The sequence below is a fragment of the Podarcis gaigeae genome (assembly GCF_964106915.1).
Source record: "Podarcis gaigeae genome assembly, chromosome: 1".
Lineage (NCBI taxonomy): Eukaryota > Metazoa > Chordata > Lepidosauria > Squamata > Lacertidae > Podarcis > Podarcis gaigeae.
In genome coordinates, this window is record NC_139678.1 from 110,331,681 (window position 1) to 110,345,036 (window position 13,356).

The 13,356-nt window shown below is 41.8% G+C and overlaps 1 protein-coding gene across 8 annotated transcripts in view; it reads right to left on the bottom strand.

The window, feature by feature from the left end:
* STK39 (serine/threonine kinase 39) overlaps nt 1–13,356 on the bottom strand; it is a 108,460-nt gene that overhangs the window by 25,390 nt on the left and 69,714 nt on the right. For all 8 annotated transcript variants that reach the window (XM_083709585.1, XM_083709580.1, XM_083709586.1 and 5 more), the window contains exons 11-14: nt 8,449–8,571; nt 7,987–8,019; nt 6,473–6,535; nt 5,340–5,407 (exon numbers count right to left, since the gene is read on the bottom strand). In XM_083709585.1, the coding sequence (XP_083565711.1) occupies nt 5,340–5,407; nt 6,473–6,535; nt 7,987–8,019; nt 8,449–8,571 (287 nt within the window). The remainder of the gene's footprint in view (nt 1–5,339; nt 5,408–6,472; nt 6,536–7,986; nt 8,020–8,448; nt 8,572–13,356) is intronic.

The window sequence follows — 13,356 nt, forward strand, 5'->3', positions numbered from 1 at the left end:
GCTCATGAGTAAGAAAATCAACTGAGGGAAAAAACTCTCCACACAAAAAATCCAGCCTTAAAGTAAAGGATTCATCTGACAGCTGCCTTAAATTAGAAGCAAGCAAGCTGAAGAAGGGGATGAACACTCCAGTAGAAAGAAGCCGGCTCCAATTACCCATCCCTCCTGTTCCGCTCTTTCTTTCCTCACCGCCCATCCCTCTCTCGCACTGCCAATCTGCCTCTAGCATCCCCTACTCTGACTGCATCAAAATTTTCTGTATTGTTATATACACACACGGCACTTCTGAGGGGCGGTGGTGGGGAAGGAACAGTAATTTGGCTATAAATTACTGCTCTTGTGAGCTCCAGCTCCTCTTTCAGTTTTTTCCCTAAACCTCTTTTATAATTGCATTTACTTTACTTCTTTTCATTCTGGAAATAACTGACAAAAGTTAAGCACGGCCCTCATTATTAGGTAACGCTTGTGGGGGCAGGCTACTATATTAAGCCTCGGATGCTCAAAAAAGTTTTGCTCCCAAGAACGGAAGATGGGAAAATGCAAAATTAATCTTTTACAGTTCTCCCAACTTCTATTTCAAGGCTACTATAATGAGTTCACTGTCTCTCTGGATGGTGATTTACTGATAGAGTGTCACAAAGTCAATTTTACTATAAGATATGTTATCATGGTTTGATTTAAGTTTTACTGTTCAGGGAAACCTTGATAAAAATGATGCAATACCTAAACGCAAGGTGGAGGGAAAGTCTTTGTAGAAGTAAAATCAAAGTGAACTGAAAATAACTTTGCATTAGAATTAACTTTCTAAAGTTTGCATTTTTACCATTTCAATTAAGCTGTAAAGAAGCAGTGTACATTTATGGTGCAAATTTCAACATGAATGTTATGCTGAAGTTTCATCATAAATGTCACTTGTTTCAGTTACTGCCAATAACTGCATCTCAGGGGCAGAGTTCAGAGGATCATATCTTAGAATCACCATTATTATCTGAGATATGAATGAGTCTTTTGACTGTACACACAGGTGGTTCATGCATCAAGCAATAAAATCATAGCTGAATTAACCATATTTTCCAAGTTTATTCAAACTGGAAAACCACAGTGAACGGCTTTGGAAAAAGCCAAGCTACTAGATCAGTTTAAAACCAGGGGGGAAATGCAGTTCAATTCCATCTCTTCATTACAGTCAATGACCAGTAATGGGGACAAAGGGAATGCAATAGTATCACAGGTAAGTGAAACTACAAGGAGAATAGAGATGTTATTTTGGACAGCAATTAAGACTCCGCTGAACCACACAGTTTTGGCCCCTCAAAGATCTGTTCACAAATCTCTTATCTCTTAGCTATTTTCATAGTTAAAAAAGCAGTATATAAATAAAATAATGTATGCATGGGTCTGGATTATATTCATTTTATGTAAATAAGTCCAACTCAGATTACGCCAGATACTTGGGGGATAATTAAAGCCATTAAAAAGGAACCTTGGAACTTGTCAACTGTACTCTAGGAATAGCTGTCTTAATTCCTACAGCCAAAACAATCACTATATCCTAGCTGGAGTGTTCTGGATCTGTGAAAATACCAAACAAGCCTAGAATTTTAAAATGCTTTGAAAAATAGTAAAATGCATAGTACCAGCTCTTGGCACAGAGTCTTCCTCTGTGTTAAAAAGGACACAGGTGGCACTGTGGTCTAAACCACTGAGCCTCTTGGACTTGCCGATCAGAAGGTCAGCAGTTTGAATCCCCATGACGGGGTGAGGTCCTGTTGCTTTGTCCAAGCTTCTGCCAACCTAGCAAGTTCAAAAGCATATCAGTGCAAGTGGATAAATAGGGACCGCTGTGGCATGAAGGTCAATGGCATTTCCATGTGTTCTGGCTTCCATCACAGTTCTGTTGCGCCAGAAGCGGTTTAGTCATGCTGGCCACATGGCCTGGAAAGCTGTCTGTGGACAAACACTGGCTCCCTCAGCCTGAAAAACGAGATGAGTGCCGCAACTCCATAGTCACCTTTGACTGGACTTAACTGTCCAGGGAACCACCTCCTCTGGCACAAGCTATATATTACATTTTTGTCACAAAATGCCAAGAAACAAGTATAGGCAAGTCAAGCAATTAAAGCTGGAGATCAAATATTTTAGAAATATTCCTGGATCCCAAGAAGAGAAGATATTTCCCCCCATTAACAGACATACTAGCTCTTGAAGATTGTAAAGTGCAGTACTAAGTCACATCTAAACCCAGAAGTATAGCGGCTACAATTCAATTTTCTCTAGATACTAGTGTTTCTTTGGTAGCAGGATGTGAACCTCTATATGGAGAAATGGTCGACATAGCAGCTTTAAGGGCACACCAGGCCCGTATAGATGGTTTAAAATCTGTGCCTTTTGCCAAACATCAGAATAATTCATTTATCAAATTGTTAGTCCATGGCCACAAGCCAGGGCAGAGGAGAGAGTGTTTCTGCATTTCACAACAAGACTCCTTACACATTACATGGAGTGCAAGTAGAGTGTGCCTGGGATTGTGCTCAGGAGCACTGCTTCTCATGTATATTTGAAAACCACAAAGTGTAGGCTTTATGGGTGAGATCAGGTGTACAGGGATACCATTTGCAGTGGAACAGCACTAATTCTGCTAGCGTTTCCTTTCTGCAGCACCCAGCATGAATTCAACCAAACCCCTACAATTTTTGCAGCAATAACAGATGTAAGAGAAGCATTACTAATACTGAACTGCTTCGTGACGAGCCTAGGAAATGGCTTTAGAAAAGTTTGCCGCTCTTAAAAGGCAAACTAAGGCTTTTAAGAAAAGATTTAGTCATTAAAGAATTTAAAGCAGTTTTAAAAAAGGGAAGCCAAAATGGGATTTGATCACCAAGACACTTCTCCACCCTTCGCCCTTGTGCGTACATGTGAAGATCAATCACAAAAGCATAGGAATTCCCAAGAGAATGTGTTTAACATGTAATGGTTCGATTACTCCTTGGCAAAAACTCATCAGACTACAGCCAGCTCTTAGTGGAAATTCTTCAATGTGCTTTTCAGGTCACATCAACGACTTGATTTAACTATCAGCTCAGCAGGTGGTGGCACAAAATTTCTCGGGAGGAAAGTAGTCGGGTAAAGCCAAAAACCCTAGATTTTAGCTGCTTGAACTCATGTTAATACCAACTCAATGCGGCGCATTACAAAGCAAACCATATAAAACCAAGAGATTGGGCTTGTGAAGGTACAAAATATAAGCGCTTTTCTCCATGCAGAAAGGGCTGATGAAAGCAACAGATAGACTGAATACAATTTATAGAATAGTTATAGCTTATTGTGCTCTCACAGCTTTTGTTAATCGCAAATAGTTTTACAACAAAGGCTTTAAAAAAGACGAGGGAAAAAATCCCACCAACCCCCCCCCCCCATCTATGAATAGCAAAAACAGGTTGTGCCATTCCTACACTGGCCATAGCACTTTCCTTTAACATGCGAAATAGCAAAAATAAAACTCCTTATCTTGGACTGCCGTTGTAAATTTGGCAGGAATAGAAATATTGCCTGCCCTTTCCTTCTACAAGATGAATGCACACAGAGTTCTACAGAGTCTCACAATCTGTAATAGTCACAAAAGGAGTTACAATAAAATTAAATCTCTTTCGAGCACTGCTAAAATACTATTGCTATGGAGGCAGAGGAAAAGAGTAAATAAAGAGACTAACAAAGTAATCTTAGGCAGGTTTACTTAGAATCAAGTTTCTCTACATCTAATGGGTCTTACTCCCAGGTAAGCATACATAGAACTGCTTAAAGGGTATTTTTGTTTTACAATCAAGAGGAATACATTTTGTATAACGTATACTACCATGTCCCATCAGCACAAGGATTTTCACTTGCACAATGGGACTTCCTCCCCCTCTCCTCCTCAAATTTGCTCCAAAGAGCTAAGGGAACCCTGAGAAAATGTTTCAGGGGACATAGGAGGGGACAAAACAAGGACAATATTCCACTGAGCAAGGAGAAATTCTTCCACTGACAAAGAAGAAACATAGAGCTACAATGGATTCTGCCCTACATTTATGGTGCATAATTAGAATGTCTAATGAAAGTTTTTTCATCATGACATCAGGATAGGCAAGCTACAGAAGACATTTCAAAATGTGATGACTTGCTGAGGTCAGGGGGAAAGCAAATTTAGGTCAGGAGGAAGTGAGCACATGAACCTGCAGCATTTTCACTATCTCCCAGGGCGTGGGAGCGCAAGGTTGACTAGGAAGAGAAAGCCCAAGTGACTTTTGCTTCCATTTTTAAATTATCTTTTCCCCCCTTTTTTTGCGTTATTGACAAAATGAGTTCATGTCATACATGTCAAATACCTTCCATCACAGAGTACATGGGAAATGCAAAAGAAGTCCTTATCTTAGCAACTACCGACTGGGCTGGTTCCAGAAAACTTGCAGAGGACCACATCACATGAGAAACTAGATGAAAGATCTTTGGACATGCAAAGAGGACGGGTGGTAGTGAGCTCTTCTGTATCATTGATTAATCTCATTGCTACAGCTAAGAGACCAGTACTCAATCTTCCCACAGTACATTAGAAATAACCACTTCCTTCCATTGAAAGAAGGACTAAGACGTAGATCAACACGAAAGAAGTTTCAGTTTCCAAAGTTATTTTAGGTTAGCTAAAGAGAAAAACTAGGTTACGTCTACATGAAAAGCATGTTAAGCTAGTTTTGTGGAAATTAATTAGGCCTCTGAAAAACCTGCTCGTTAAGAAGCAATTAATAGACTACAGACTCATTTTCTTAAAATGGAAATCAACTTTTGTCTACTGCCAAAAAAACTATAAAGCCTGACACCATATTTGTATCATTTCCTAAAAGGCTAAATGTTCTTTGAAAATATATCAGTCATTTTTCCCCCTGCAGCTGCAGATCAAACCTGCCCAGTAAAAATGTTCTGAGCAGGCAAGTTGTAATACAGCCATGGTTTATTTCCGTCAGAGGTTGACTGCTGAAGTGTGAAAGAAACTCATTAAAAATCTCTCACTGTGATCCTGCAATGGAATGAAACAGGCAGGCGGGGGGGGGGGGGAGAAAATACTTAATGAAGGGTACCCTTAGCCTGGAGCTACAGTCATATTCAGTTATTTCTCTCCCCACCCCCACCCCTTCTCTTTTAGTAAGCAATTAAAAGAGAGCAATTAGTCATGGGAATGCCATTCATATTGGTCATACTGAGAAAGGATTATGTGAACACTTAGTTTCTGCTAATGTTATTAAAGTTAACAACACTGACCCCCCACCCCACCAAGTCTATGAAGGCAAATAGATGAAAGTTCTTACCTTAGTCTTAAAACAAGATTCACGGCACATGGAACTTCACCAAATTCATTACTAACAGCAGGCCGAGTCTAAGTTCCAAAGAGAGAGAGGGAAAGAGAAAGTAGTACACACTTATTCTTCCTGAAGAAACAATTAACCTTACAAAAACAAACTTTAAAACGGATACAAGACAATAACAGAGCACTCACCTTAAATCTATTTCCCAGATTAATCCAATAAACTGCAAACCTTCACTTAAGAAGGCAAAGCTTAAAACCATTGTATTAACTATGCCACCCCCTGGTTTAACGTAGAATTGAATTTAGTAAGAAATTTGTTTATATGTCCAACACATAAAATATGAGGTTAGTTAAAGGTAAAGGGACCCCTGACCATTAGGTCCAGTCGTGACTGACTCTGGGGTTGTGGCGCTCATCTCACTTTATTGGCCAAGGGAGCTGGTGTACAGCTTCCAGGTCATGTGGCCAGCATGACTAAGCTGCTTCTGGTGAACCAGAACAGTGCACGGAAACGCCGTTTACCTTCCCGCCAGAGTGGTACCTATTTATCTACTTGCATTTTGACATGCTTTCGAACTGCTAGGTTGGCAGGACAAGGACCGATCAACGGGAGCTCACCGCATCAAGGGGATTCAAACCGCCGACCTTCTGATTGGCAAGTCCTAGGCTCTGTGGTTTAACCCACAGCGGGACCCGCCTCCCAAATATGAGGTTAAGGGCCTCTAAACGAAGAATCACTGTGGCTAACTGAGAACAGGGAGAGGAAGGAAGGAAGACTCTGGACAGGGGGCACAATTTCAACTCCTCTCACCACAAATGCCCATTTTGCTTAAGGTCAATACATTCAGCTAACTTTGCACAGTTAGTTTGTGGGCCGATCACTGTGGCGCATGGTAAAAAATATGTGTTATGGCATAACTTCTAATCTAGTTGGTAGCACAGTAAACCTGTAGCAAGTTGAAAACTGGCGTTCTGGAGAGCTATCATGAAACCACTTCACCAAATGCAAAACCCAGCCTTAGGCTGCTTGCTCAGTGCTCTCTCGTACAACCCATGCTAGTTTGATTGTGCAAAACACCTCATAAAATCCACCCCATCAACCCAAACCGTAAGTAATGTTAACAGTGGTCGTACCTCAGAACCTTTAATAGATAGATTCTGTATTTGATCGGGGATATTGCTGGAATTCATGGAAATCTGTTTAAAAGAAAGCACGGTGAATTTCATTTGCTTGTTTTTGTATCCCAACACTGCACAAGTTCAAGGAAAAACAAAAAATTCCTTCCAGTAGCACCTTAAAGACCAACTAAGTTAGTTCTATACCTAGAACTAACTTAGTTGGTCTTTAAGGTGCTACTGGAAGGAATTTTTTGTTTTGACTATGGCAGACCAACACGGCTACCTATCTGTAACAAGTTCAAGGAAGAATTTAAAGAAACGGAGAACATGCTGCCCTCCCATTCAAAGAAGGGTCAACGCAACAGCAGAAGCTTCTATAAGCAGAACAGAGAGGGAAGTGAATCTCAAATGCTCCCTTTCTCCTGCAGCTCCAGACCTCTGTGCCACCTCTCAAACTGTTGTGGAGCAGATTTGGGAGAGACACAGCAGGAGGGAGGAAATCAGTGCACATTCCCTCCTTTCCTGCTCTACTCATGGAAGCTTCTGCTGGATCAAAGAGCCTGCTGTGAATGGAAGGACAACACTGTCTGCAATTACTATAACCTAAGCACCTGCATGGAATTTCACACCACTGCTTGAACTTAGGGTCGTCCAATGGAACCAACAGACTAATCAGAACAGACAAAAGCAAAGTACTTCACACAACAAACTTGCCACAAGAGGTGGTGGACACCAGCCCAGGCAGCTTTTAAAGAGAATTGAGACAGATTCCTGGAAGAAGTCTACTTACTCATCATAGCTTGATGTATCCTACAGGTTCAGAGGCAGTCAAGCTCTAAGTATTAGTTGCTGAGGAACAACAACAGTAGCATCTCGTTGACCATTGCCAGAAAAAGAGACTCACTTAGATGGACCTAAACTATCCTGGGTTCCTTAAGACTATAAGGAGAGCTCCTTATAGTCTTAAACTTCTGTACAGTTTTCCACCTATTCCTTTCTGCAGCTACGCTAGTTGTGTGGAATTCCTTTGACACAGTGCATTTCAGGTACTAGTGGCAAATAAAACCTATCATTTTAGGTAGGCACTTGGTCTCCCTTGCTCCTTTATTTAGTACCGAGCGACTTTTTTTTAAAAAAAAGGGCTTTGTATTGAGTCGATAGGTTTTAATTGGACAGATTGCAAACCACTTTGGCGACATGCGGAATTTAAGTAAGTAAAACCTTCTTTAAAATGCAACTGCAAAAGCTCCAGAGGTGTATAATTATGTGGATAGCTCAGTTGGTTAGAGCGTGAGATTATGCTCCAAATTCTTTATCTGCTGTGGTGCCTTTTCAAAATAGTTTAATAAATGCTGAGGGTTTTTAGCTGAAATCTACACCTCACCCATATATTATCTATTCTGAGGACAATACAAGCCTAAAGCTTCATATTTTAAGATGCCAACAATGCCTAGCGTGATCACAGACAAAAATATAAAAAGGACCATTCACCTATTCAGAACATAAGAGATAAGCGCACAGTTATTTACCTCAGCATCCTCCTCCTCTTTTACTCTTCGGGACTAGAAGAGAAGCATCCAGAGTTACTTGTTGCATTCTTTTAAGTGCCAAAATAATAAACAAGCATTAAAAATGAATAAAAACAGGAGAAAAAAATAACCTAAAATGTTCACTAATAATATATATAGAAGAACAGAGCCAACTCAACCCAAACTCACTAAAAGATATGCAGAAGATATTAAAGTCCAAAGGCCTAGGTGAATAAAAATATTTTTGGATCGCATATAAAATCAGATAGTGATGGCATCAGGTGTGTCTCCTTTGGGAGAGCATTGCATAGAACAAGGAGCCACCACTGAGAAGGCCCATTCTCATGTCATCACCCTTTCCACAATCCCTTGGAGAGGACACATGGAGAAGGGCCTCAGAAGACGAGCAAAAGGTCCAAGTTCCACGTAAGTGTGTAACAGTGGGCAGTTTCCAAAAGTCACCTTTTCTTGGGAAAATGCAGCTTTGCCTTCTTCACTCTTCTCATCCATTTCATCATCGCTCCATTCCCAATCTCCATCTTCTGTCTTGTGGAGGTGGCCACTGGAACCTGGTACTCTTCTAACCTAACAAAAACAAAACATTATACCACTTATATATAAAAGCAACAACACTGCAACGTTTTCTTTCTGAAGTCCTCTTGGCCATTTTTTTAAAACATACTTTGGTCATCACATAACATTAAAGCATTTATTTTTAATATACATACTTCACAACAGTAACTGCAAGCCACCCTGTGATCCTTGGATGAAGGGCAGTATATTAATTTTTAAAATCATACGTTCAATAAATGATAATAATTTTAAAAAGAATGGTTTCCCCTCAGGCTCTCAAAGGTTTACAAAATTATTAGTAGAATAACCTCTATCGAAGTGCAATTTCATACAGTGTACTCAACCACGATGCCTGGCTTTTAAGAATATAGTAGAGATCATCAAGAAATAATACCCCTATAGAACATATTAACAATTCAAGAAGAAGAACCAAATTTGAACACACTCGTCTCCGTAACAGTAAATGGTGAATAGCAAGCTTGAAAATAACCACAGGCCTGGGTGGTAGTAGGAGCTGTCCTGCAAGATGAGCTGGTGCTCATTTGTATCACAGAATTATAGAATTGTAGATTTGGACAGGACCGTGAAGGTCATCTTGTTCAACCCCCTGCAATGCAGGAATATTTTGCCCAATGTGGCCCTCGAACCCATGACCCCAAGATTAAGAGTCTCAGGTGTTCATTTGTATCATGTGCCCATTGACAGACTGGCCATTCAAAACAACAACAAAAAACCCCATGCATGGTCAGTATACACTGCGGAGTGTTTTTACTTCATTCCAGAAGCTTCCTTACTGTTTCGCACAAACAGCCTCGCTCTGTGTGAGGTCCACCTATTGCCACAGAGTCAGTCTGCATTCCCTTGATCAGTTTGCTTTCTCTTGCTCTTAGCTGAATAATTGAAAAAGTACAAGGCAAGTGTACTTCGCAAAGGGAAAAAATAGTGAATCGAATGAGTTTTATTAAGAAAAGACAACATGGGAAGCATTTTTGTAATGCAGGCTCATGCTTTTAAAGGCCTGCATTTGTGGGAAAGCAGGGTGATAGGGTGTTGTTGTTTTTTAGCAGAATCTGTACAGTCCAGTATTGTGGGTTTTTTAATGTAAGGCTGGTCGATATTTTGAAATTCCCAAACTATTAGGACTCTCACAATCACTACTTTAGAAATGCCAGTAAGTGCAGGTGAAAATCCAGGCTTTTACAATCAGGTTACAACAGTGGGACATTGACATTCACTTGCAGTGGGTGCAAGAATATGGAGACACATTTCACAATTTTGTCCAACTGATTTGGCCCTCTTCCTATCTTCCCCACTGAGAGGATAAGAAGATTCCTATACCAGAAGGTTCTTTTTTCCCCATCTCAGAGTTTGGACTTTCCAGACAAATATGAGGGTAGCAGTCTCAGCCTCCGTATTGAAGAACAATCCTGCAGAAGGGTGGGAGAGGGAAGCTAGAAGCAGGCCTCACGAAGCAGAATTTAAAATTCTGTGCTTCCAGGTTGCTGTACTGTCTCGCTTTCAAAGGACAGTTATTGCTCATGCAGGTTGATTGCCTGGCTGGCTTAGGAAGTCACACAGGACCCAATTCCAGGAAAGGATGCCGGTAGCCTTCAGGTATCACACCAAAGACATGGCATAGTGGGCATTGGTTTGGGGTCACATTGCTTTGGGGTCACAGCCTGACCTAAGGGCAGGTCACAGCAGCAAAACTACCACTGTACAAAATCTATGGTGTAAAATTAAAACGCAGGTCTCCAAATGCCTGTACAGATTGGTCTGCAAAAGCTGAGGACTTGCAGGTTGAGGGTGCTTGTTGGTTCCAGGTAGGTGAAATAAAACTGCCAAATTATCCTAAGAGAAAAATATCCGTACTGTGGAACTTTCTGTGGAAAACAGCTCCATGGCACAAGGCAAGAAAAAGGGAAGGTGCCAACTTCCTCGCACTCTGGCCTGTTATCTTTCTCCCCATCCCACCCCTAGAGCTTATGAACATGTCAGCTTCTGTTTCCAGGACTGATGTCTGAGCCACCAGAATCTCAGTACGGGTCAAAACTGTGGTTCCCAACTAGAGGCAAATTGGATGATACACTAAATGCATCGTCATCTTTAAATGTTTAATGTTTAAACACGGAGGGGAGCCAAAACCAGATTGTGAGTATGGTGCACGGGTTAACCCTTTAACTCTGCACCATGGTCCCAATGAAAATGCCCCCCCTCCTTTCAAATATGTCATTCACACCCACAGTAGAGGATTCTTATCAGGAAGATTGTCACCCCAACACACCAAGGTCCTGAAACAGACTTGGAATTCTTTGGCTCTTAAACTGCTTTTCTTAAAAAGGAAAAACAAAAAAAGTTTAAGTAGAATAATTAATTTATGGTATGTTGCCCTTAATCCCTTCCCCTAACCTTCTTTGCTGCGAGTGTGTGTGAAGGAATTAAGCACACAGAATTCTTCTCACACAAGATTCAAGATGAAACATTTCAAAGTGTCCTTGGGATTGTGCACATATTAAATGTATAGGCAGAAACAAAATTCCAAGCTGCTTTTTTCTGTTCACCTCCCCTTTTCCACATTAGCATTTGTATCTCTAACAGATTCATTATAAAAGGAAGAGTGAAGGCAGAATACCACCGGCAACACAAGAGAGTGATAAAAAGGCTTTTCTATAGCGCTCTGACCTTGCTGGTCAAGTTTCTATCATTATAAATGAATAGGTGCATATGACATGTAATATTTAAAATGGATTCATTCCTATTAAGAAATGTACTGCTGACAGGACATATGCCTGGCAATCAAGCATACCAATATAATGTAAGCCACACATCAGAATTTAAAGTCGAGAGGCCTTCTGATGCTACAGTACATTTCCAGTATCATCCTAGTTGATTGTGTGTTATGCCTCAGCCTGCTTGATCAAAATAATATGTTGCCAGGCTGCTTGACGCTTCTTGTTCTCAGAAATCACATGATGACTAAGAGCAATGCTCAGTAAATCAGCAGATGCACCAGGACATAATTATTAAAATTAAATTAGTTCACATTGCCCAAGGTTTACTGAGACACAGGAAGGGAGCAGGGGGCGAAGAATAAAGCACAGCATACAAAACGGCAAGGCTCAAAGTATTCATGAAAATGGCAGGATGAGGAAATGCGTGCCCTAATCTTAATTTCCAGGATTATAAACAGGAACTTTATTTCAGGGCTTATTGCCTTTCTCCCCCCCCCCCCTTTTTTTAACAAACTTGGCAAGGTAGCTAAAGAACAACCATCAAGAATTAATCAGATATATAACTTGGATGGTCTCCCAAGAAAAACCTAAGTAAAAGGTGTTATGGACACGAGGACTGGGCGATGTCAAGCTTTTCAACATTGTGATACCAAACATCATGATACAGTGGTACCTCGGGGTGCAAACGGGATCCGTTTCGGAGCCCTGTTCGCATCCTGAACAGAATGTAAGATGGGACAGCGTGTCTGCGTATGCGCAGGTAGCGTTTTGCTGCTTCCGCACATGACGTCATTTTGACCGTCTGCGCATGCACGAGAGGCGAAACCCAGAAGTAAAGCGCTCCATTACTTCTGGGTCTCCGCAGAGCGCAACCCAAAAATACTTATCCTGAAGCGTATTTATCCTGAGGTATGACTGTACAGAGGCACACGAAGGTCGGTGGTTCGAATCCCCGCAACGGGGTGAGCTCCTGTTGCTTGGTCCCAGCTCCTGTCAACCTAGCAGTTCAAAAGCACATCAAAGTGCAAGTAGATAAATAGGCACTGCTCCTGCGGGAAGGTAAACGGCATTTCCGTGCGCTGCTCTGGTTTGCCAGAAGCGGCTTAGTCATGCTGGCCACATGACCCGGAAGCTGTACGCCGGCTCCCTCGGCCAATAAAGCGAGATGAGCGCTGTGCCGGGCACTAGAGGGAGTCAGGTTCAGGCAAGCCCCACCTGCGATATACCGCCAGGTGAAGGCGCCATCTTGCTGCGGCCCTCAAGCTGGTCCTGGGCGATGTAATAGCTAGTAATAGCTGCTACAGAGCGAGGAAGAAGGCACCAGTGGCTGCTGGGAGGTGGAGGAAAGGGGATTAGGGCAAGATCCATTATGGATTTGGTGTTGACACTCTAGTAAGAACTGTGGAACCACACCTGGGAAGTTGCCATTCTTTCTTTTGTTTTATTCACTTTTATTCATTTGAGGCACTGCTAGCCCGCTGTTCATTAAATACAATCCTAGAGCAGCGCACAGAGGGAGGAGTTCAACATGGTGCCACGTCAATTGTTCTGTCAGGACAGACATTTTGGCTTGCCGGAAGGGATGATCCTGCTCTCCTTCCTCCATGCACTGCTCCTGTGTCTTCTCCCAGCTCCTCCCCAGAGTGAATTTAAGGGACACAAAGCAGGAGAGAGTGGGGAAAGCACCACTGCACACATGGAAGTCTATGCACAGGGTTTCCACTGACAGGACTCATTCATTGAATCTCGTCCCCAATGCATAAAACATAGTAATTTAGTTTTATACCACTTGGAGAACCCCGCCCCCAATCAAATACATTTTCTAAGTACAGTGGTACCTCAGGTTACATACGCTTCAGGTTACATATGCTTCAGGTTACAGACTCCTTTCACCCAGAAATTGTGCTTCAGGTTAAGAACTTTGCTTCAGGATAAGAACAGAAATCGGGCTCCGGTGGTGCGGCGGCAGCGGGAGGCCCCCATTAGCTAAAGTGGTACCTCAGGTTAAGAACAGTTTCAGGTTAAGTACGGACCTCCAGAACGAATTAAGTACTTAACCCGAGGA